General features: G+C 36.1%; 2 protein-coding genes across 3 annotated transcripts in view; one reads left to right on the top strand and one right to left on the bottom strand.

Annotated features, from left to right (window-relative positions):
• Nucleotides 1-1541: 1541 nt before the first annotated feature.
• The window catches only part of LOC123532397 (uncharacterized), a 45491-nt gene continuing 21606 nt past the window's right edge, over nucleotides 1542-25426 (bottom strand). For both annotated transcript variants that reach the window (XM_053518564.1, XM_053518563.1), the window contains exons 7-9: nucleotides 22599-23078; nucleotides 20577-20613; nucleotides 1542-2970 (exon numbers count right to left, since the gene is read on the bottom strand). In XM_053518564.1, coding sequence (XP_053374539.1) covers nucleotides 2157-2970; nucleotides 20577-20613; nucleotides 22599-23078 — 1331 coding nt within the window. In that variant the 3' untranslated portion in view covers nucleotides 1542-2156. The remainder of the gene's footprint in view (nucleotides 2971-20576; nucleotides 20614-22598; nucleotides 23079-25426) is intronic.
• LOC128547015 (uncharacterized) lies at nucleotides 4180-6497 on the top strand. The gene is made up of 2 exons (XM_053518568.1): nucleotides 4180-5223; nucleotides 6057-6497. The coding sequence occupies exons 1-2, from the start codon at nucleotides 4864-4866 to the stop codon at nucleotides 6288-6290; spliced, it is 594 nt and encodes a 197-aa protein (XP_053374543.1). The 5' UTR covers nucleotides 4180-4863; the 3' UTR covers nucleotides 6291-6497.

Below are 25426 nucleotides of genomic sequence, written 5' to 3'. Positions count from 1 at the left end.
ATATTCTACTTTGATTTTTTACATGTTACTATTTTCTATATGTGCCTTATTACTGAGAATGAGCGTATAATTTCTGGTGAGTCGATACATAAACTGTTGCTTTTGAAAGTATCTGCTCTTTTTGCTCAAGTCAGCGACGTTCTTTCTCGATCGAATGTAAACATACAAGCACACTAGCTAGATTCGTTGCTACGACAAGTCAAATGAGAACTGTATTAGGAATAATGCAAATACATATGAAAAACCTATAGTCTTTCCTGTTTATTGATGACCATGCTTAGCTTGACTCTATATAAATTAGCATATGCGATAGCCTGAACTGAAAGAACAGATTCAATTGTCCACTGTTCGATTACGAAACCAGGGGTCGTGAGTTCGAGCCACCGCTTCTCCTACTAAAAACACTAACATTGGGATAAGAAATCCGTATATGCATGGCGCTTTACACCTTGCACGCTCAAGAACAAGGGAAACTTCTGGAATCGAAGCGTCTTCTGTATCTTGCACTATTCTCTCGCTAAGACTACTAACAGTCTTCTGGAGGAGTCGCCCATATGGGATCCGGTGGTGACTATAAATAAACTTAAATACAAACAAACAAAACAGACCTCATCTGAGAGCTTCATAGTTTAAATAGATTGTATTAGTCATGTTAGTAGAATGCTTATGTTTATGGGATCGTTGTCTTCTTTTTCTAATAAATCTATCAGAAACGTGGATCACATGACATCAACTTCATTCATCATCTTAGTAATTGCCCAACGCAATTGGGAGTATATACGCCAGTAGATGATAATATTCCAACATCAGAATCATAATACTCTTATGCAAAAGGTGATCACTTTAGAAACGTCTTAACTCGCGCGCGCACACACGCACGCACACACACACACACACACACACACACACTGTAGGATTTGTTTAAAAAAGCCTTTAGGTATAACGAGAAAAATGGTATCTACCGGAGCAGAATGAATATCTTTATCATTTTTAACGTTTTCTAATGCAATTTGAATTTTTTTATTTATTTGTTAAATAATTGGGCTGTTTGGTCGGAAAAATATCTTTGCGGACCGTATAAACTGCTACAGTGCTGCACTTTAGTGCTGTCAATTATTCTACTTTAATTAGCAATAATAATTGATTAAAACAACGTTTTCGCATAAAATTACAGAATTCATTAATATTTTTTATAAACACAATACAGCAGACATACGTATTGGAATACAGAATTAAAACACCTAAAACGCACGTCCCTTTTGTGTTGGTTAGCTTTACTGTCTGGCACTTGTTTTCTCAAAGAAATGGAGGGAAGAAATTAACGTTCGCTGAAATTATTAATGTTGAATGGAGAAATAAATGTCTCTGAAATCATTCATCCTCCACTTCTGATTCGTGTGGCGAAGTTGGCAGTTACTTGCGGAGAATAAGTTTGTACTGGTACAGAACCAAGGAACACTGGTTAGGTTAACTGCGCGCCGTTACATAACTGAAATACTGTTAAAACGATGTTAAACACAAACAAACAAGCCACTCTTGGATACAGAAAATAGATAAAGTGTGAATATTATCTCTGCATTAAAGGGTAAATAAATCATTTTAGTACATACATGCTTAATAATATGTGATATCATTAATAACAATTGCATTCATTTTTGCAAATATGTTGCACACATACATAAATAAACACATGTGGGTAGTTTAAAATTGATTAAAATATGTGAAATGCAATTTTATTGAGAACTTTCATTCAACATCAGACAAGACTAAATGTTGTTTTAGCCGTAATATATTATATATATATTATACCAGATTTATATAGCGCCCTTTTCATGACCAATGTCACGTTCAAAGGCGCTTTACATAGTTCAATGCAGCCACACAGGGCGCATAATTCATCCTCTACTAGTACAGACACAGAGCGATCTGACCGGAGGGACAGAGTGAGACAAAGCCCCCACGACAGAGAGATCAGAAATCAGATACAGGCTTGTCCGGCTAACTTAGTCTAGCTCGTTGCGAATAGACAGCCTGGTTCTTTAACGTGCCCAGTGTATAACACTGATACACGCAAGGATTGCCTGGGTTCCTGACCAGTACACCTCTAGTAATCGAATTGAGGGATTTCAAACATGTTTCAATGTAGAAATGTGTTATTAACGCAGTGTTAAAACTCTTAACTTCTTTGAATTTCCTGCTACTAACAAGGCAGAGTTCATCTTATCAAACTGTATCCAGTTATAATTACCATCAAATTCAAGTACTGTTCCGAGAGTTTGCCTGCCGTCTGCACTTACTTGCATAATTACACAGTCCTCTCGATCGTAACAAAGAACGTAAACATAACCTTGATCATCCATACATACACCTCTCATTAATTTATTTGGTAGATCAGCCAATGTATATAAGTGATTTCCTGAGCTGTCAATAGTAACCAGACCGTTGTTATAGTCTGAGATATATATCATACGACCGTCATTACTTACGGCAACATAGCGGAAATAACTATAATCATCGTCAAATTCTGCTGTATAAAGAACGTTTTGATATTCACCATCTGTTGTGTAGACATGCACGGTATCAACGTTTATAACATACAGCTTGTTACCATGACAGGCCACAGCATTACATGCATGTTCTGTATCCACTGATTTGGTCAGGGTCAACCCTTCTGTTATATCTACAAACTGCAGTTTCAGATTCACCCGTGCTACTACAGCCACATTACTATCAATATAACACACATCCGTATAACGTCCCGGCAAATCAATGGTATTGAGAACCCTATAATTTCTATCCGTTTTTGTTAGTTTTTCACTGTAATTGTCAGCCAATAAAATATGCCCTGTAGGTAACACACAACAACCTATAAAAGAACAGATTTCCTCTGATCCGATATCATAATCTCGAACAGACTTGACGTACCTTATCACATCCCTCGATGCACTGTTCGGTATTATATCATAATGACTGAAATTAAATAATTACATAATTAACATTATTCTAATTAGCTAATGAACACTAAAACTCCATCAATTCCTACCTTATTTCATTCCTTACCGGGACTTATAAATTTGTAAATGAAATTTTTTTCTATACTGTCGTCAGATGGAACAGTATCAATATAAATTGTACTGCGCACTCCGGAAGGGTATAAGTTACTAGAATACATATGTATTTATTTTTCAGTTTAACATGAATTTTAGCAAACTGCTAACGCTTGGTCAAGGTACTATTTAACTCCTTAGGAAAGTCCTTTCATTCGCTATGAATTAAGATATATGTCATCCAGTTTATTTTGTATGCTTTGGCATGTTCAGTTACATATAATTGGAGTTTGTCTTTAGATATAATTTTATTGGTCATTATATATATCTTGTATATAAAATTTCTATACTGTTGCAGGTAATCTATCTAATGACACATTTGCGATGCTATGATTGCTTACCCTTTAAGCAAACACAGCTTCTAAGCTTCCATAATGTCAAGTCATTATTATTTGTGACTGACATGTTTTTGTGGAATTCAGTCAGGTTTGTATCAATCTATAAGCCATTCATTTTATCTTCAGAACTTGAAATCCTCGTATTCATATTCCCGCGAAATCGACATTTTAGTTTATACTAATTTATTTAAGCTCGATTGTGGAGAAAGCTTAAAGCTTATTTGAACCAATCTCGAATCCGCTTCCTGGTAAAACCAGTACTGGTGTCAAATGAGAAGTCATGGTCGTGACCCCAGTGGGGCTCAAACCCATGATCCCTGGTTGAGCGACCGACACCTTAACCACTAGACCACCGCTCCCCTGCAAATCGCCGTTTTGGTAAAACCACGAATTTTCATGCCGACGAAATTAAATGATTTACCGACATTGATTTCCCAATTACAGATTTTCTTAACCCTTATCGTGCTGGACACGATTGATTCTGTCTTTGCGAACAATGTAGATCATGATCAGCCTGCACATCCGTACAGTCTGATTAAGATCTTCACTGTTCGTCATTCAATCAGTACCTTTTTACAGTAAATGTTGCTGTCCAAATTGAAAAATGGACAAGTTAATTATAGAAATATGCATGGTAAGGGATATTATCACATGTTTGACGTCGCGGTAGTGTAATAAAGTCATTAAATAAAAACGATAATACACTAGTGTAATAAAGCTTTGACGTCGACGTCGTTTATAGTAAAGGAGACGTTGGTCAAATTGACTTGTTTATATAGTAAAAGAAAGTAGAATTTTTAATGTTTCGACAGGAAAGGCTAACATGTGATAAAAAGAATATTACATTTGTGACTTTCCACATTGAATTTATTAAACTCGTTGAATAAAATTGATAAAATGCTCGGCAGAGCCTCGCATTTTATTATTTTATTCAACTCGTTTAATAAATTTAATATGAAAAGACACTCGTGTAATATCCTCTATATAATCGTTTTGTTCGTTATGCAATATTTCATATAACTTTTTGTTGTTTTCTGTATTAATTACAATTATAATGGTGCTTGAGGACATTGTGCAGTTTTGAAAATATTATTTGAAGGTTATCTATAAATACAAAATTAGATGACTTAATATTATCAAAAAGATTTTGTTACATCTATTCTTTGCAAATACAATTCCCACATATTGTAATTTTCTAACTAAATCTAAACGATTTCATAACTATTTCTATATATAAAAAAGAAATGCATTCATTTAACCTAACCAGTATTCCTGGTCTCTCCTTTTTTTCTGCTTCCGGTGGTGAAAGGAATGGCCGCATTTGTTTACACTGCTTAGCCAAAATTACAAAAAATCACGAAATTTAGACGAACAACCTTATAGACTGTCCTGAAAGGTAGTATAAAGGAACTCTTGATATGTCCAGTAACTTTGAGAACAGCCAGGGAGCTTCCAGTCAGCCCAGTCAGAACATATTGACACAAAACCAGTACAGCGTGCTCGCTGACGTGGACGACGTGCAAATGGCTACCCAGTCCCCACCCATGCAAAATGACAGTGTGTTTGATAATGATGTATTCAAACTAGTGAGGAACTCTAAACGTCCAAGAATTGGTACTGGTAGTTCTGTGAATAGTACCCATATGTCACTCCAGGAGTATAATTCGCTAACAATTGATGAAAAAATGTCTGCTCTTTTTTCGGAGATGTGTACTAGTCGGGTCAAAATGGAGGACATTGATCATAAACTTGACAGTATTACACAGTTACAAGGCAAGGTTATGGTGGCTGATTTCTGCCATCTCGTTCTGGCGTGTTGGCGCGTTTGCAGGGCGCCAGAACGCCAGGACGCCAGGACGACAATTATACGCGCCAAGACGACAAACAAGGCATTTGTCGTTCTGTCGGGGGCGCCAACACGCTAAATTGGGAAGTTGTCGTCCTGGCGTTCTGGCGTCTTAGCGCGTTTGCAGGGCGCCAAGACGCCAACACGCCAGGACGACAATTATACGCGCCAAGACGATAAAATCCATATTTATCGTTTTGGCGCGTTCATTTGTCGTCTTGGCGTGTTGGCGCGTTGGCGTTTGCAGGGCGCCAAGACGCCAACACGCCAGGACGACAATAATATGCGCCAAGACGACAAAATCCATATTTGTCGTTTTGGCGCGTTCATTTGTCGTCTTGGCGTGTTGGCGCGTTGGCGGGGACGCCAAGACGCCAAGACGACAAATGAACGCGCCAAGACGACAAAATCCATATTTTTCGTTTTGGCGCGTTCATTTGTCGTCTTGGCGTGTTGGCGCGTTGGCGGGGGCGGGGGCGCCAAGACGCGAACACGCCAAGACGACAAATGAACGCGCCAAAACGACAAATATGAATTTTGTCGTCTTGGCGCGTATAATTGTCGTCCTGGCGTGTTGGCGTCTTGGCGCCCTGCAAACGCCAACGCGCCAACATGCCAAGACGACAAATGAACGCGCCAAAACGACAAATATGGATTTTGTCGTCTTGGCGCGTATAATTGTCGCCCTGGCGTGTTGGCGTCTTGGCGCTCTGCAAACGCGCCAACACGCCAGAACGAGATGGCAGAAATCAGCCACCATACAAGGTCGATGTTATTGAAAGTCAGGTTTGCTATCATGCTGATCGTTTGAAATTCCTTGAATATAGGGCTTTACATCTCGAAACAAAAAGTCGTAAAAACAATTTGATATTTTATGGTTTTGACGAACAAAAAGGTGAAAATTGTAGAACCAGGATTGTTGACTTTTTAGCTGAAAATTTCGTTGAAGAGTGGCCTTTCCGTATAGAACGAGCTTACAGGCTTGGTCCTTACGACTGAAGAAGAACTAGGGCCATATTTGTAACTTTTGAAAATCATTCTGATGTTGAATGGATTCTTAGTAACGCGTATCTGCTTAGTGGTAGTGATAAAAGCATCAATAGGGACTATCCTCATGAAATTGCATGGGCGAGAAAGGAGCTATGGGCCACATATAAGTCGATCAGGAAAAAATACCCTGATAGCAAAACTGTACTCTATGGTGGCTGATTTCTGCCATCTCGTTCTGGCGTGTTGGCGCGTTTGCAGGGCGCCAGAACGCCAGGACGACAATTATACGCGCCAAGACGACAAACAAGGCCTTTGTCGTTCTGGCGGGGGCGCCAACACGCTAAATTGGGAAGTTGTTGTTCTGGCGTCTTAGCGCGTTTGCAGGGCGCCAAGACGCCAACACTCCAGGACGACAATTATACGCACCAAGACGACAAAATCCATATTTGTCGTTTTGGCGCGTTCATTTGTCGTCTTGGCGTGTTGGCGCGTTGGCGTTTGCAGGGCGCCAAGACGCCAACACGCCAGGACGACAATAATATGCGCCAAGACGACAAAATCCATATTTGTCGTTTTGGCGCGTTCATTTGTCGTCTTGGCGTGTTGGCGCGTTGGCGGGGGCGCCAAGACGCCAACACGCCAAGACGACAAATGAACGCGCCAAGACGACAAAATCCATATTTGTCGTTTTGGCGCGTTCATTTGTCGTCTTGGCGTGTTGGCGCGTTGGCGGGGGCGGGGCACCAACACGCCAAGACGACAAATGAACGCGCCAAAACGACAAATATGGATTTTGTCGTCTTGGTTTAAACTGTATTTATTTCCACAAATTGTATATACAAACATGAGTACTATATTGAAATTAACAAAGTTTGATAAAAAGACATACATCAATCAAAATAGTACAAACAAACAAACAAAGAAATTTTCAATCGAATGGATTGGAAAACAAGCTACTTAAAACTTATATGAATTCCGCTCCATAAGAAAAACAGAGGTTAGATGAAGAATAGTAACTAGGCTGTGTAAGTATGTGTATCATGTTGTGTTAATCGGAATATGAATGTGAAAAATAAATGCATAATGCAAAGTTTTTGTGTGTGTGTGTTTTTTTGGGTTGGGGTTTTTTTATGTTTTTTTGTTTGTGTGTGTGTGTGTGTGTGTGTGTGTGTGTGTGTTTTAATGATGATTGAAGAATTAACGAGCATTTTTATGCTATTGTCTCTCGTCGTCGTTTGGGGGTGGGAGAGGGGAGATGTTGATTGTCGCAGCTTATGTACTGAATCTATTTGTTGAGATGATAAATCGTTGAACGTCAGTGAATAGGGAAATATTATGTTGATAAGATAGATGTTCATCACCATACAGTAGATTGTTAAGAGTTAAAGCGCATTGGAGATTGGAAAATATGTCAGTTCGAAGATTTTGGTATTTTCGACAATGGAGCAGATAATGGTCGACAGTTTCTATCTCACCACAATCACATCTAGCGGTGTTTGTGATTCCTCGGCGGTTGAGGTCATAGTTAAGGGAGCTACAACCTAGACGTAATCGAGCATGAAGAATTTGGCCTTTTCTGGATCCAGCATTAAATAAAGGATTTGATTTCGGTAGGTTTTTATTCAGATTTGATTTGAAGGCATTGACTGAAGGAGATGATTTGATATGTTGAGGAAGTAAGTTCCAATCGTTTATTGTCTTAGGAAGAAAGGAAGATTTGTATGAATGTGACTGGCAGAGGATATTTCTGATGTTTCTTTGATTAAATCTAGTATTGATATTATGTTGGTTTTCAGGAATTAGTGAAGACAGGTAGGCGGGTGATAGACCATTGACCATTTTATAGAACAAAACAAGGCGATGTTTTTTTCGTCGTTCTGTCAGAGGTTCCCAACCGAGATCGAATAAGAGTTTCTGGATGTTACAGAGTTTAGTGGCACCGGTGACTATACGTGCAGCCTCGTTCTGGACGGCCTCGATTTCATTCTTAAGAGCTTCTGTACTGTTGTCCCAAACAACATCAGAATATTCCAGGATTGGACGAATAAATGAAAAGTACATTCGTTCGAGACTTTGTCGATTTAATAGAAATTTAAGGGATCTCATTATTCCAATTCGTTGCCAAGCTTTTTTCAAAGTAATAGATATATGTGAGGACCATTTTAGATCCGAGGAAAAGGTGAGACCGAGATGTTTGTGTTCAGTCACTTCAGTGATTGGTATATTGTTCATATATAATTGAGGATGATTGGGTTTGTAGAGTTTTCTTGAAAAGATCATGGATTCTGTTTTTGATGGGTTGAATGTCACAAGCCATGCTTTGGACCAAGAGTGTATAGTTTCAAGATCAGTGTTCAGAGTGGTACTGGCTAAAGCTGGATCATCTACGATGATATAAAGACTAGTATCATCTGCAAAAAGACGAATTTTAGAACCGATGTTTGAAACAATGTCGTTAATGTATGTTAGGAATAACAAAGGTCCTAGAATAGATCCTTGCGGGACACCAGCGTTGATTGTCGACCAAGAGGAAAATGCATTTGCGTACACAACTCGCTGCTTACGCGTGGAAAGGTATGAGGTTATCCAGTCAAGAAGTAAGCCCTTAATACCTAGAGAGGATAGCTTATGAAGAAGTCCGCGATGCCACACCCTGTCGAAGGCCTTTGAAACGTCACAGAACACGGCTCGAACTTCTTTGCCGTTATCGAGAGCATTGCAGATGTCGTTATGAAGATATACCAGTTGGTTCACTGTAGAGTCACCTTTGATAAAGCCTGATTGAAGAGAAGTAAGAAGATTGTTTTGAGTGAGATAGTTGTAGAGATATTTGTGAATACACCGTTCCATAAGTTTGCCTATGCAGCTTAGAAGGGAGATTGGTCGATAGTTCGAAGGTTTTGAGGGATCTGATTTTTTAAAAACTGGAGTAACGTTTGCTAGTTTCCAGGACGAGGGGAAGAAGGAATGCGACAATAACTTATTGAAAAACTTGGAAAGAGGTTCAGAAAGTTCTGCCTTACCTTCTCGAAGAAGTTTAGGGCTGATGAGATCAGGACCACATGCTTTAGATGGATCAATGAGGGATATAGCATCAGAGACGTCTGTTGGTGTAATAAGAATATTCGTTAGGGTAGCTGTAGTAGAGGATGGGCATGGTGGCAAAATTTCATTAGTGTCATCTATGGTGGATTGTGAGCAAAAGAAATGGTTAAGGAGTTCTGTCTTTTCTTGGTCTGTAGATGCTTGTGTATTTTGGTCTTGTAGCGTTGGAATTGTCTGAGCTGTTGTTTTATTTGTTAGTTTTTTAGCAGTTTTGAACCAAAGTTTCGCTGTTATTGTGTTTGAATTTACTTGTTCAATGAGTTTATTTTGGTAGTTTTGTTTTGATATTCGTATTAGTTTTGTAACCTCGTTACGTATTGTTTTAAACATTGTCCACGCTTGTTCAGTGTTAAGTCGTTTTGCTGTTTTGTGTAACTTCTTGCGCTTCCTAATAGCCTTTCTTATCGTGTTATTTAGCCAAGGAATGTCGTTTGGTCTTATTGTGACTGTTTTATTTGGAATTGATTGTTGTGCTGCAGTTAATATTGCGTGTGTGATGTCTTCAGTGGCTTTGTTAAGGTCAGTGTTTTCTATTATGGTGTCCCAGGTAGTATTATGCAGTATTGTTTTGTATTGATCATAGTTACCTTTGTCGTACAACCATACTTTTCTTTTGAATGTAGTATTTATAGGTTTGTCTAGTTTAAGAACAGCAACAATAGGGCAGTGAAATCGAATCATGTCAGGAATGAATGGATCGGCAACAAAGCTTGTTAGTACATGATTATTATTTTTAACAAAAATGAGATCAATAAGAGAGGATGAGTTTTCTGTGAAATGTGTTGGTGATGAAATTAATTGTTCTGCCTGGTAAGAGGAAATTAGATTTGATATCTTGTTTGTCTGAGTGTTTAGGATGTTGATGTTAAAGTCACCAGCAACTAGGATATTATCACAAGGTTGGTTAAAAGCTTGGTCTATGGACTGTTCAAGAAGAAGCCATTGCTGATTATTTGAATCCGGAGGACGATAGATGCCTCCTACAAGAATGACACGATGTCTGAAATTTATTTCAAGCCAGAGAGCCTCTATTCCAGCAACAGAAAGGTCGTCACGATGTTTGGCGAGAAGGCCATCTCGAATGTAGATAGTGACTCCTCCACCTATGCGATCATTACGATCACAGCGAAACGGTGTTTGAAAGTTAGGTATAAGAAGATCGTCATTTGATATTGCAGGAGATAGCCAGGATTCTGTGAAGATAAGAATATCGTAAGGCTGAGCTTCTATTTCTAAAATGTCAATTTTAGGCTTGAGACTTTGAATATTTAGATGCATAACAGAAAGACCACTTTGCAATATTTCACTGTATGCGGATAAAGATGAGTTTTCTGATGAAATTGTACTATTGGGTCCTGGATGTGGGTGTACATTTCCAGAGATTATGAGAAGTAGAGGCAACAGTTGAGAAGATATGTATGTTCGAATGAAAGTACTGACCGTAACAGAATGTACATGTATGTTTAAGTGATTGCATAAGAAAAGTGTGACTGGATGGCGCTTTTTGTTTGAGTCATGAATTTCCATGATCAAGGAGGCTGATATGTGATTAATATCTGTAGTTTAGCCACCAGTCTTAGATAGAGGTATTTTGCTGCAATAGGGCGGATCCGCCCCTCCGACGACGAGAGAATGGAACGTGCATAAATTACAAGTTTTAAACTAATTAGTGAAAGACGTGTAAAAATGAATATGTACAATCGAGAGTTCATGTTAATTTCCGAAACATTTTGGTCATCGCCATTGAAACTTAACTGCTTAATGTATGAAATAAGATTCTGATCTTTACAGTTGCGAATATGTGATACGTTGTCTCACATGAAGTGTTGGTACCTATGGTTCATTGGCTAGTTATAGACTGTAAATACTTTATAGACCTTAGAGATGTTTAAAAAAAAAAAGGAAAAAAAGACAACAATAATTTATATACGAGTATAAAATGGGAGATTACTCCAGCAAGCATAATGAGACGGTGTTACGAGTATTCTCCCTTATATTGTACACTTGCTTACAACGAGAAATTTTCGTTTGATTAAAGCTACGTAACCGTTCAGTATTGATAACTTTTTAATTTGAGATCGTAGTGATACATGTAAAGGCATAATGCAAGTTATTCCAACGAAATCAATGTTCCAAACACTGCAGTTCTTGCACGAAAAGAAATTGCAAGACTGCCGTTGGAAATATTAACGTACTTCGAGTAGATGTTTGTATAGATTAGATTAACATTTTCAGTTCAAAGTATGTAGTAAATCGCGCTATTTTAATTTCGGGCTAATTTTAAGAGACCCTTGCTTGAAATAGGCAAGAGATGTTTAAAAATAAAGGTGGTTTTTTTTTAAGAAACTTGAATTATTAGCTCGCTAGCATTACGGCTATTTAATGTATACATACTACATGTGTATTAGAAGATAAATGTTGAAAAGTTTTTGCGCATGATAATCATGCATGGTTTTGTAGGAAGTCAGTATTGGTGTAGTAATGACATAAAGTTTGACAATTAGTTTAATACAGACGTCGTCCACATGTTTTCCGTGATATATTGTAGGTAAATTTACAGAGTTTGTATAGAAAAATAGGTTTTCAACGTGTGATCGAGACTATATTTTGTGTATTTCAGTTGTTTGCAGTTGGGTTGTTGCCTTTTAAATGGAATTTTTGTTTTCAGTGAAAAATTTTCGTTTTACATTGTGTATTATATAGTGTTCGTTATATTGGATTTTAGATAGTGGAAAAAATGGAGTTTAGAGTGAACTTTGATGTTGTTTATTGTATGTTTGCTAATTTATGTACATTTTGGTTTAGGCTACTGGTAATCATTCAGGATGAGTTACATTGGATTTTAATTGATGGTAAAAAAGAAGAATTTGTCAAAAAGTATTATGACAATTAGCTGAGTAAAATAAATAAATAGTAATAATAATAATAAAATACACATTGATAAATTATATGTTTGTAGTACCTGACACGTTATATAAACGATAAATAGAACAGACAGATCAACAGACATTTTCATTAACAATAGGTCCAAATGAGTTTGTGTATGAACAAATTGTACAAAGGTCAAATTAGCTCATGTATTTAAAATAAATGAATTCGGTAATGAAATATATACAATTTGATTTTTCATGTATGAAGTACACAATATGTTAAGCCAATTAAATAGATCGTTTCATTAACAACAAATTCAAATAAGTTTAGGTATCAAACAAATTGTATGGTGGCAGAAAGGTAAATAAATTTGATAAATAAATTGATAGTTAATGTATGTAGTGCCTCAAATAATAAATCAATAAAACAGACTAATTCATTAACAATTTGGCCGACTGATTCATGTATAAAACAAATAGTATGGTGAATAAAGATAAATGACTTTAAATATATTCGTAGTCAAATGAGTACATATATCAAGCAAATAGTATAATGATAACAACATAGTCAGATGAGTACATGTATCGAGCAAATTCTATAATGATGACAACATAGTCAGGTGAGTACATATATCAAGCAAATTCTATAATGATGACAACATAGTCAGGTGAGTATATGTATCAAGCAAATAGTATAGTAATAATAACGTAGTCAGGTGAGTATATGAATCAAGCAAATTGTATAATAGTACCAGCATAGTCAGATGGGTTCTTGTATCAATCAAATTGTATAATAATAACATCATAGTCAGGTGAGTGCATGTATCAAGCAAAATGTATAATAATAATAACATAGTCAGATGAGTACATGTATCAAGCAGATTGTATAATTATAACAACATAGTCAGATGGGTTCTTGTATCATGCATATAGTATAATAATAACAGCAAAGTCAGATTAGTACATGTATCAAGCAGATTGTAAAATAATAATAACATAGTCAGATAGGTTTGTGTATCAAGCAAACTGTATTATAATAACATCATAGTCAGATGAGTTCTTGAATCATGCATATTGTACAATAATAAAGCATAGTCAGGTGAGTACATGTATCAAGCAGATTGTATAATAAAAACAACATAATCAGATGGGTTCTTTTGTCAAGCAAATTGTATAATAATAACATCATAGTCAGGTGAGTACATGTATCAAGCAGCTTGTATAATAATAACAACATAGTCAAATAGGTCCTTTTTCAAGCAAATTGTATAATGATAACAACATAGTCAGATGAGTATATGTATCAAGCAAATTGTGTAATTTAATAACAACATTGTCAGATGAGTATATGTATCAAGCAAATTGTGTAATAATAACAGCATTGTCAGATAATTATATGTAACAAGCAAATTGCATAATACTAACAACATAGTCGGATGGTTTCTTGTATCAAGCAAATTGTACAATAATAACAGCATAGTCAGGTGAGTGCATGTATCAAGCAAATTGTGTTATAATAACAACATAGTCAGATGAGTACATTATCAAGCAGACTGAATAATAATAACAACATAGTCAGATAGTTTTTTGCAACAAGTAGATTTTTTAACAATAACAGCATTGTAAGGTGAGTGCATGTATCAAGCAAATTGTATAAAAATAACAATATAGTCAGGTAAGTGCATGTATCATGGATATTGTATAATGATAACAACATAATCAGGTGAGTGCATGTATCATGGATATTATATAAGAATAACAACATAGTCAGGTGAGTGCATGTATCATGGATATTGTATAATAATAATAACATAGTCAAGTAAGTGCATGTATCATGGATATTGTATAAAAATAACAGCATAGTCAGGTGAGTACATGTATCATGGATATTGTATAATAATAATAACATAGTCAAGTGAGTGCATGTATAATGGATATTGTATAAAAATAACAGCATAGTCAGGTGAGTGCATGTATCATGGATATTGTATTAAAATAACAATATAGTCAGTTGAGTGCATGTATCATGGATATTGTATAATAATAATAACATAGTCAGGTGAGTGCATGTATCATGGATATTGTATAATAAATTATAATAACAACATAGTCAGGTGAGTGCATGTATCATGGATATTGTATAATAATAACAACATAGTCAGGTGAGTGCATGTATCATGGATATTGTATAATAATAACAATTTTGTCGTCTTGGCGCGTATAATTGTCGTCCTGGCGTGTTGGCGTTTTGGCGCCCTGCAAACACCAACGCGCCAACACGCCAAGACGACAAATGAACGCGCCAAAACGACAAATATGGATTTTGTCGTCTTGGCGCGTATAATTGTCGTCCTGGCGTGTTGGCGTCTTGGCGCTCTGCAAACGCGCCAACACGCCAGAACGAGATGGCAGAAATCAGCCACCATAGTACTCGCTTATCCTGCAAAAATTGTGTGTGATGGTGAAGTAATTGTGGACAGATTTTCTGAATGGGACGCAGTTTTGAACCCCACATTTAAAACAGCTGATCAAGTAAATAATAAAGTAGTCCGTGATCAGCCATCCCATACATTTAGCAACCACGTGACTACTAGCCAAGGCTACACGCGGAATGATACGTCGGATCAGCCAACCGCTTCAATGAACAATGCCACAGCGTCGTACGCGCAAGTTAGTAGTAAGAGCTCGACCAATCAAATTCGCAATCGTGACAATGTGCAGCAAAAACACGTGACTAGTAATGCCCAGTCACCTGTAAATTTACGGGAGCGGAGTGTTTCTAACTCAACTGTTCGTAATGGAGATACTCGCCGACGGACTGAATCTATGTCGCCACGCAGGGGGAGACCTAAATCTCCTCATCGTAATCGCCGACATGTAGCTCCGGTTCGTAAGGGTTCCAGCGGCAAATTACCAGACGACGCTTTCTCAAGACCATGGACAAACCCAAGTAATAGTGCAAACAACAATAAGAATTCAAGCTCGAACAATGACTCAAATAAATAGGTTCCAAGGGGGAATTCTTCCTCTCGAAACTCAAATTTGAACTTAAAATTGTGTTCATTAAATGTGAACGGCTTAAAGAAAAGACTAGACTACCCAGAATTTATAGATTTCATAAATGAATATGACTTTGTAGGCGTTGTAGAAACGCACCTTGACGATACTGATTTAGAATGTTTAAGTATAGAACATGTAACCACCGCCTTCCAATTGAAACAGCCCGCTGGGGTGGGACAGCCTTCCTTGATAATATTTGCAGGCTCTGTGACTCCGGCCTTATAGGCTCGGAACAGCATTATTTGCTTAAATGTACATATTTTAACCATGAACGACAATCATTTCTTCAGGATGCAAACATTGTTGATAATGAGCACTGTTTTGCTCGGCTCATGTCTAGCTCGAACGAGAATAGTTTAATTAGAATATGCAATTTCATAAGAATAATCTTAAGTAAGTTTTGATTAGCTTACATAGAAAATCTCTCAACAGCGTTCATTATGTACTATAATTTATTGCAACTTACATGTTTTATGCAGCAACTAATCCATGTATATTATATATGCACTTTTTTGATTATTAAGCAGGTTATTCCAAGAAATATTACAACTTTTACTTTAAAAAAAAAGTAAAGCACACTTGAATTACTGGGTCAAAACGTGCAGAGCCTAATTACATTAAATACACTAAATATATCCGCAAATGGAACTACTTTTCCTTTATAAATTATCTGGAATAAAATTCTACTCTTTTAATTAGTTAAAATAGATTTGTTTCACAAATGTGATTAAAATGCAAAAGACATATCAAATTTACAAAATCCTATCTTATAATTATATGCGCGTGTCGAATAGCCGAAAAAAATAGTGTCCTATAAATATATGCATTAATTATAGTAACCGGTTTTTGGAATAACCTACTAGCGCTTAGTCATCACTAAATCACGTGTGTGAGGCAGTGGGTCACAGCTCGTTGGATCCAGAACCATGTTTGATCGAGGGAGACGTGATCTTTTCTCTGCATGTCTCATTGCCGAATTCCCGTTATTTATATAAATTATACCATAAGTTGAAATGCACATATCTAAATTATCTTGACATCAATTGCAAATCGTTTGAACATACTTGAGTTACCCCATAGATGACCAAAAAAAAATGCTGTTATCTTGCTTCTACCTTTAATGTACATTGTTGGCTATAATATTTTCACTATTGGAAGCATAACTGTTCTTTGCAGAATATTTGTATTTCCTCATGTTGTACATATGTACCTGAGATGAAATAAAGAATTTGTCTGTCTGTCTGTCCTTATTGAGCTAGGCACAGGAATTATTTACCTCGCAAGTTAATCATAATTAATAACAAATCAGTTGACGATGTAGTTGTTTACATATCCATTACCTAATGTTCAGAATGAATTAATACATGTATTTGTTGAACAAGACGAAAAGACAGTCGACACGAAAATTCTATCCGTACCTTATACAGCGAGGGATAAGGATAAAATTCAAGATTAAATGTATCTTTACATAATTATGTAGAAATAAAATTAAGAAGACACAAGATGTGTGTCCATAGGATACTGGATCCCCCATTTCCTGTCACTGTACACAGGTGAAAAAACTTTTTAGATGTATGCAACGGAAACTTTTATGCACTTGTGTTTATCACATGTTTGACGTCGCGGGAGTGTAATAAAGCCATTGAATAAAAATGATAATACACTAGTGTAATAAAGCTTTGACGTCGACGTCATTTATAGTGTTGGAAACGTCGGTCAAATTGCCTTGTTTATATAGTAAAACAAATTAGAATTTTTTATGTTTCGACAGGAAAGGCTAACATGCGATTAAAAGAATATTACATTTGTGACTTTCCATATTGAATTTATTAAACTCGTTGAATAAAATTGATAAAATGCTCGGCAGAGCCTCACATTTTATTATTTTATTCAACTCGTTTAATAAATTCAATATAAAAAGACACTCATGTAATATCCTCTATATATTCTTCACTTAGACAAAGACACTGTGTGCATAACTTGCTATATAACAATCATCTTCTGTTTGTTTTACGACTTTAGGTCAAATGGCCATAACTCTGGTTTTGCAAAGTATATTCCAAAACGAAACTCAGATGTATAAACATATGCTGATTTATATTCTGACATGGTTTCATGATTCTAAGTCAAAGATTTTTTAAAAACATATGTAATAGAAACATTTAAGCACTTTAATTGTATATTTCACTTAGTCAAGGACCATATTTTTTCCCTTTTTGAGTTAATTCCTAAACAGAAAAACAGGTGCAAAACTTCATATGCTACATAAAATCCTCTAATATTTGACGATTCTAAAGCAAAACCTACTTGAGATATATGCGATACAAACTTGTATGCCTTTTATGTATATGTTTACTAAATCAAGGGCCATTAACTTAACGACTTCTTTGACAGAAATCCGAAACAAACACAACTTCACGTGCTGAATAAAATTCCTATTATGTTTATGTTACCTATTAGGTCAAGTAAGTTTTAACAACACAAATTTTTATGGATATTTCAGACTAAGTCAATGGTCATAAGTCTTCAACGGTTGGCTAAGTAATTCTTAAACAAAACCCTAGGTGATGAATGATATTTCTATAATATTTCAAAATCATAGGTCAATAACGTCTGGAGATACATGCGACAAAACCTTTAAGGCCATTTTTATCCATTTTTAGCTCGACTATTCAAAGAATTGTAGAGCTATTGGAGTCGCCCGTGCGCAGGCGTCCGCGTCCCGATTGGTTAAGTTTTTGTATGTAAGCTGGTATCTCAGTAACCTCTTCTCGACTTAGAAATATTTGGTTAAGGTTTTGTATGTAAGCTGGTACCTACTAATGGGAATGGATTGAAACTTCATACATTTGTTCACTGTCTTCATCTGACATGACTAAGCAGGTCCAATAACTCTACTTTGCTTTTTTTCAAAATTATGCCATTTTTTCACCTAGCAGTTTTGGTTAAGTTTTTGTATGTAAGCTTGCATCTCAATATCCACTAATGGGAATGGATTGAAACTACACACACTTGTCAACTGTCATGATCTGACATGCACTGTGTAAGTCCCATAACTCTACTTTGCATTTTTTTTTTTCAAAATTATACCCCTTTTTCGACTTAGCAGTGTTTGGTTAAGTTTTTTATATGTAAACTGGTATCTCAGTATCTACTTGTGGGAAAGGATTGAAACTTCACGCACTTGTTCACTGTCATGATATGACATGCAGAGCAAAGGTTCAAAAATTTAACTTTGCATATTTACAAAATTATGCTCTTTTTTCCACTTAGCATTTTTGCTTAACTTCTTATATGTAAGCTGATATCTCAGTACCCACTAATGGGAATGGACTGAAACTTCACACACTTGTCCACTGTCATGAGATGATAAACACTGTGCAGGTTCCATAACCCTGTTTCCCATTTTAACAAAACTATGCCCCTTGCTGTCCTCCGACAGCTCTTTTTATACATATTTTTGACTATGTCACGGGCAATTACTCTGTTCTGACTGTAAAATCCCAGTTTAAACACTAGGTGTACAACATCTAAAGTTGAATGATAGTACAGTGTTTGATGACCCTAGGTCAAATACTTTTAGAGATATGCATGACACAAATTCATAAGGACGGACGAAGGCAACTCTTAAGTGCTCTCCCCCTCCCTCAGTCTTCCAAGCTTTTTCTTTGGGAGACGCAAAACAGCATTGAAATACTAAAACAATACGAAAGATTCAATGTTACATCATTAATAAAATTCCAATAATAAATTATCTCTGTTATTCAGGTACAACAATTTGTAAGTTATTAATTTTTGTTACTGTTTATCATTTCGTCAATTTACCTTAGGATTACAAGATATATTAGAAAGTGTCAAGTTTATTGAAGTACGCGGGAGCTATGAATATGTACAATTTACGAAGTATAGAAGTAGAATGTGTCCTTCTTAATCATAGTATAATTCCTACTGTAAAGGTCAGCCATATTGTCTTATGAGACACCAGTATTACTTTTGATTCCTATTTTTAATGCCAGTTATCATGCAGGCAGACAATCGGTAACCATTATTGAACCTGCTGACGGCTCACCAACCGGTCTCTCTCAGTAACAAGCCTAGCCCATGACAGAGATCAAACATTCGACCTCCCGATCGCGGGCCAGGGGCCTTATCCGTTAGGCCATCTCTGCTCGGAATGCTATGCTTAACTGGCTGCATTCTATATTTGCATGGTTTGCTATATACGCAATGTCCTGAAGTTTTGCGAATTATACGAGAATTTCGTTCATTATTTTAACGCATTATATTTTTGACAGCAAGGCAATTTTCTGATGTTGGAAGGTACACAAACTGTCTCCGTTATATTTTACAGTAAATCTTTATGTGTATGGAGTTTCATTGGAATCCCTACAAAATTGTGAAAACATTTGTTTCCACAATTTTAGAATACATGAGGGTATATAGTCCCGACTAGCGTCCAGCAAAGACAAATAATTGTCACGCAAATTTACACATGTGTACTATGTAGTTCCATCTGAATTCCTTTGTGGGAGTAGTTCGAGGTACAAACTTCCAAGTACCGATTATGTACATATCTTGCTTAAGCCAAATGAGGTATACCTCTTCAGTATTTTGACCCAATAAAGTATTATGTCGCACGTATCAACTCTTCACAGTATTTTTGTGTGTGAAGTTTCATTTTAATCTATTTAAGGATGCAGAAAGAATTCATTCAACAAACTCCCGTATAGAACAATAACAGAGTTAACAGTTTGTTGTTGTTTTTATATCAAAGAGAACAAATATATCTGTAGTTTTAGACCAACCGTTAAAAATCACAGGCACAACCACTCTTAATTATTATTATGTGTATGAAGTTTCATTTTAATCTCTCCTCAAGCGCAGGAGTTGCTCGCACCGCAAAATCCTTACAACTGACCAACCAATCCACAGAACGTCGGATGGCAATTTACCCCTTAAAGTTTGTCTTCGGGGAATAAAATTAAAATGAAACTATATATACTCAAATTTACCATAAAATGAGCACTAGTACATAGCCTTGTATTACACCGAAAACTGTTGAAATAATTGTTACATTTCACTTGGTAAATATGTCCATTATAGCTTTGGTATTTTCATTGTTTAGATTATTATGATATGTACATTGCTATGAGCAGAATATAGATTAAAGGTCAGAAAACTGACAGACAATCTGATTAAGACAAACTATTTAATTTTATATGTCATCTCTTAGTTTTAATAACAAAATAAGTTACTAAACCTTGTTTTCTCCGTTTGTAATCCATTTTGAACGTTGTCTGAAAAACAAACATATGTATTCAACATTTAACTCTTAGAATTGCATTTATTCTTGACATGGAAGACATTATTTATTTTCTTAAGCATTATATGATTTATTGTATCTATAAGCTTAATAAAACATTGAAAATAAATCAAGTGCGAGAAGTGTTCAACTAATATTTTGAAACATTACAATTCAATTCAATTCAATTAACATACATGTACGATATATGTGTTCAATGACCTGTATTACATTGCAACAAGTATCTGATTTGTCTGTTACAGTAATTATTCAGCTACAAGTGGATTAAGCCGACAAAGCTGTAACAAAAGTCTGTTTCGTTTCATCGAAATCATACTGCGTCTCTGCATACAATACACATTATTATATGTTCTACAAATAACCTCTCTATTGGTCAAAACCATTCATCATCTTTCAAAATATTTTTCATGTTTAACGGTTATTGGGTTTTCTCCATTAAACATAACTTTCTGAAAATAATATGGAAATTGGGCTAACATGTAGCTCTAGGTACCAGGGTACACTTCGAGTTTTGGTCCCCGTCAACATTTGTTATAATTAGAATTTCGTGATTTTGGATGTCTGTAAATTAAGGTGAGAGATAATGATTGTTAATTCTTTAGAAAATTTAAACAGCCGATACATGTAAAATTCTGATGTAATTTGTAAAATTAACTGCTGCTAGCTTTGTATGTATCGGTGAGTCACATTGGCGCGGGAAATTCAAATCACGGAAGGGTTCAGTGCTTGTTGATTGATACTCTGATATTCTGCAGTTCAGTAGGGACTATTAAATTGAGAAATAAAATTGGGCGTTGTTCCTGCATCGGGATCATTACAGGCTATTCAAAAAGAGCAATATTGATGATTTCTGCATGTTATTTTAATGGAATATGTAAAACTTTCGTTTTGATAACTTTCTGTGTTCTTGTACGAGAGTCCTGATCTTGCCATTAATAAAAGCACAAAACATGCACGCAATTTATAAAATGGCCATCCTGAATTTGCTCATTAGGGAAGTGTAATATTGCGACTCGCTACATTACAGTGCCCAAAATTTTCGAATTTAAGTGTACCCTGCTACCACAATATGAACGGTACAGGCTGATAACTGGCCAAAATGCTCAGGTTACAAGCAACAACAATATATTTCAGCGATAAGAAACTGTATATACAATGATCACAGGAATTTTCAGTGTCTTCATTTAAACTTTACTGAGTTTTCACAAAAAATATTTGTTACTTAATCATAAACCTGAACCCATTATAGTTGCCTCGGTCAATATTACCCTCTTCCGGTGATTATCACATCATATCTAATGGCTAAAGAGTCAATAATTGTATAATATCTGATGCATGTCCCCATGAATGTCAAATATCAAAGTTCTCAATTATAGTAGGAAATCAATCCTATCAAATTTGGAATCGATCCCTCTACGGTAACATGCGATATATGCCGAATGAGACATACTATCGAATTAGAAAATATATTCTTCCGGCACGTGCATAAAAGCGTCTGACTTCGGACTTTTTTTTGTAAGAATACGCTTTTTCCTTGTGCGAAATAAGCGTCCACATAACTTGTCCGAAACCGCAACGTCTTGCACATATGTATAAATTTGCAGTATTGTTTTTATTCCAAAATCTACCTTGTAATTGATACAAACGCATATTTCTGGGCAAGCTGTTGGACTGGAACGATTCCCAATTGAGGCCCCGGTGCTAGGGGGCGTGGGCAGTGTTGCATTTCCCATTACTATTCATGAACAGACTCAATCAAACCGAGTCTGCAATTTTCACTGTTTGCATTGTTCTCGGTGCTTCCGAGGGATCTACTTTTCAGATTTTATTGCCTTATTATTTTATATTACTTCACGTATTATTCATCCTAAAATAAAACTGAAAATAGGATATTAAACTAAAATATTAAACTAAAACGTACATAATAAGTACATAAGTGAAAAAGATCTGTAAGATTACCTGGTTTATGTTTCTCCATCTCCTTCGCACGACTGCCCGCCATGTACACAACATGGTCTAACAAAGGATGAGTCCGCATATGTGCTTCCCACATTCGGAAGACCTCTGTTTCCATCATAATAATAACGGCAGCCTTCTTTTCCTGTACAGCGCTAAACAATCTGCCAAACTGCCGATACCATTTGCTTGCTTCAACTTTGTCGAAGTCCATCCCAGCCAACGGTTTGATAATTATCACAGGTCGTAAAGAAAAGTTTACATACTTCAGTTCACCTGGATCCATTAAGACAAGAAAGTTTTCTTCTCCATTACTGAGATCGTATTTTGGCAGCAACTCAAACGACAAGCTTGTCTTTCCACTTCCGGCAGATCCGACGATGGCAACCGCACTGTAATCTATAAACATGTTTTCAGCCTCGGCTTTGACTTTTTTGTTAACTGGCTTACTTGCGTAGCTCTGACGATGTATTCTAGAATTCTCTGAATGAAAAACAACATCAACCATTTATTTCTTAATAACACGTGTTCAAATTAAATATACTCAAGTCATCCGAATGTCTTTTCTTCAAATTTTAATATCATTATATTCCGAAATTAATACATATTATTAACAATCACCATCACAGTTGCAGAAATTGACCTTTAAATTTGTGGCAAATCAAAGTCTAATAAATTATATTATACTGATAAAATATGTGTAAGATCATAAGTAATACAAACTTTGTAATAAATAAAAAATATTGGATGTCACATTATTTCGTTATTATGAGATGATATTTCTACTTTTCGAAATACGAAATATTACTCTTTAAAAAATGAAATGAAGTGATATCCAACATATTATTTTAGGAATACAGTAACCCATTATTTTAACGTAGAATGAAATAAGAGTTTATAATTACGAAATAATATTTTAAGATAAGATGCCCAAAAGGGCCTTTGGCGTTCACTTAAAGAGACCTTTGACCATCTGACCCTGCTTCTGACCATGTTTTGTAAACATCCCTTAAGAGTTTTATTAAAACTTAAGTTGTTTGAAGGTATTTTTATTTCTTCATATTTTGCTGTGTTGGCTTAAAATGCGTTATCGTTACATTAAACATCAAGATAATGAGTTATTTGAATTTGTTCTCTTTTTAGCTCTGATGTCCCCCAAAATGAACCAAGCAGACCCACCTGAAAAAATCTGGAGGAGGATCTTACAATGCCGCCATAGACAAATTTTGATTAAGATCAATTAATTAATTTATAAAAAGAACTTGTTTAGAGGCACTTATCTTTAGCTCTAGAAGATTTAGCGAGCAATTCATGAAATGGAGTCGCATTTCTACTTAAGCCCTAGCAGCACCTTAAATGAACCAAGACCTCCGCTTTAACAAGTGTGGGAGAGGACCTTATAATGATGCTAGAGATTAACTTTAATGAAGAACCATCAAATTTATTATTAGAGGTTTTACAATTTTAGCTCTAGCAGCCCCTTTTAAAGAAGCTAAGCGCCTCCAATTGAAAAATAAATTACAGACGTTATAATGAAACACGACATAAGTATAGAATTTTGAATCGTGTTCATCACCAGTTCTGTCATCGTAATACTAAAGCCTGAAGCTTCACGCGGAAACTGCAATGTGCAATGGCAAAGTGCGATAAGTATACGACATCGACGAGTAACAAGAGTGCCAGAATGTCACAATATACGCCCGTCACAGCAAATTTCTTTACATTAGCACCTGTATTTGCAAATGGAATTTTAATTTTCTAATTGTTTACAATGTTGTTTTTTTTTTAGAAATTACTGTAATTCTTTTATTTTTCTAAGTCCACAAAAAATCATTACCAGGTTAAGATACCTTAAAATACACCCAAAATTTGAAAATAACATCAACGTTGTACCACAGAAAAGTGGTCTTGGCTTTTCCCTACGGTCAATTATAAAGAAGTTACAATGTAAGTTATTTATAGTAACAACTAAGGGAAGTTAATCTTTAAAGAGAAAAAAAAAAATTACAAGTCCACACAAAAATCCTTACCAGGTAGAGAAAGCTCAAAATACACATCAGAATTGACTGTAACATGCATGTTGTACTACAGAACAGTGGTCTCGATTGTAATGAAAAAGTTACAATATAAGCTATTTGTAGTAACAGCAAAGGGAAGTCATTCAAAAGAAGGGACCCATGCATGACATTCCATCTCATGATGGTGTACAATTGTGCCAAGTAACATCAAAATCCCTCAATGCATGAAGTAGAAATGCTCCGGACAAAGTCATTCTTGTATCTGACCTTTGGCCTCTAAGTGTGACCTTGACCTTAGACCTAGGGACCTTTTTTCTGCGCATGACACTCCGTCTCATGATGGTGAACAACTGTGCCAAGTTGTATCAAAATCCCTCAATGCATGAAGAAGAAATGCTCCGGACAAAGTTTTCATTCTTGTATCTTTGACCTCTAAGTGTGACCTTGACATTACCCCTAGGGACCTGGTTCTTGCGCATGACACTCCGTCTCATGATGGTGAACAATTGTGCCAAGCTACATCAAAGTCCTTTCATGCATGAAGAAGATATGCTCCGGACAAAGTTTTCATTTTTGTATCCTTTGACCTCTAAGTGTGACCTTGGCCTTAGACCTAGGGACCTGGTTCTTGCGCATGACACTCCCTCTCATTATGGTGAACAACTGTGCCAAGCTACATCAAAATCCTTCCATGCATGAAGAAGATATGCTCCGGACAAAGTCATTCTTGAATTTTCATTCTTGTATCCTTTGGCCTCAAAGTGTGACCTTGACCTTAGACCTAGTGACCTGGTTCTTGCGCATGATACTCCG

Source organism: Mercenaria mercenaria, chromosome 11 (genome assembly GCF_021730395.1).
Source record: "Mercenaria mercenaria strain notata chromosome 11, MADL_Memer_1, whole genome shotgun sequence".
NCBI lineage: Eukaryota > Metazoa > Mollusca > Bivalvia > Venerida > Veneridae > Mercenaria > Mercenaria mercenaria.
Note: the sequence above shows the minus strand (reverse complement) of the source record. Positions and strands in the feature narration are given on the sequence as shown.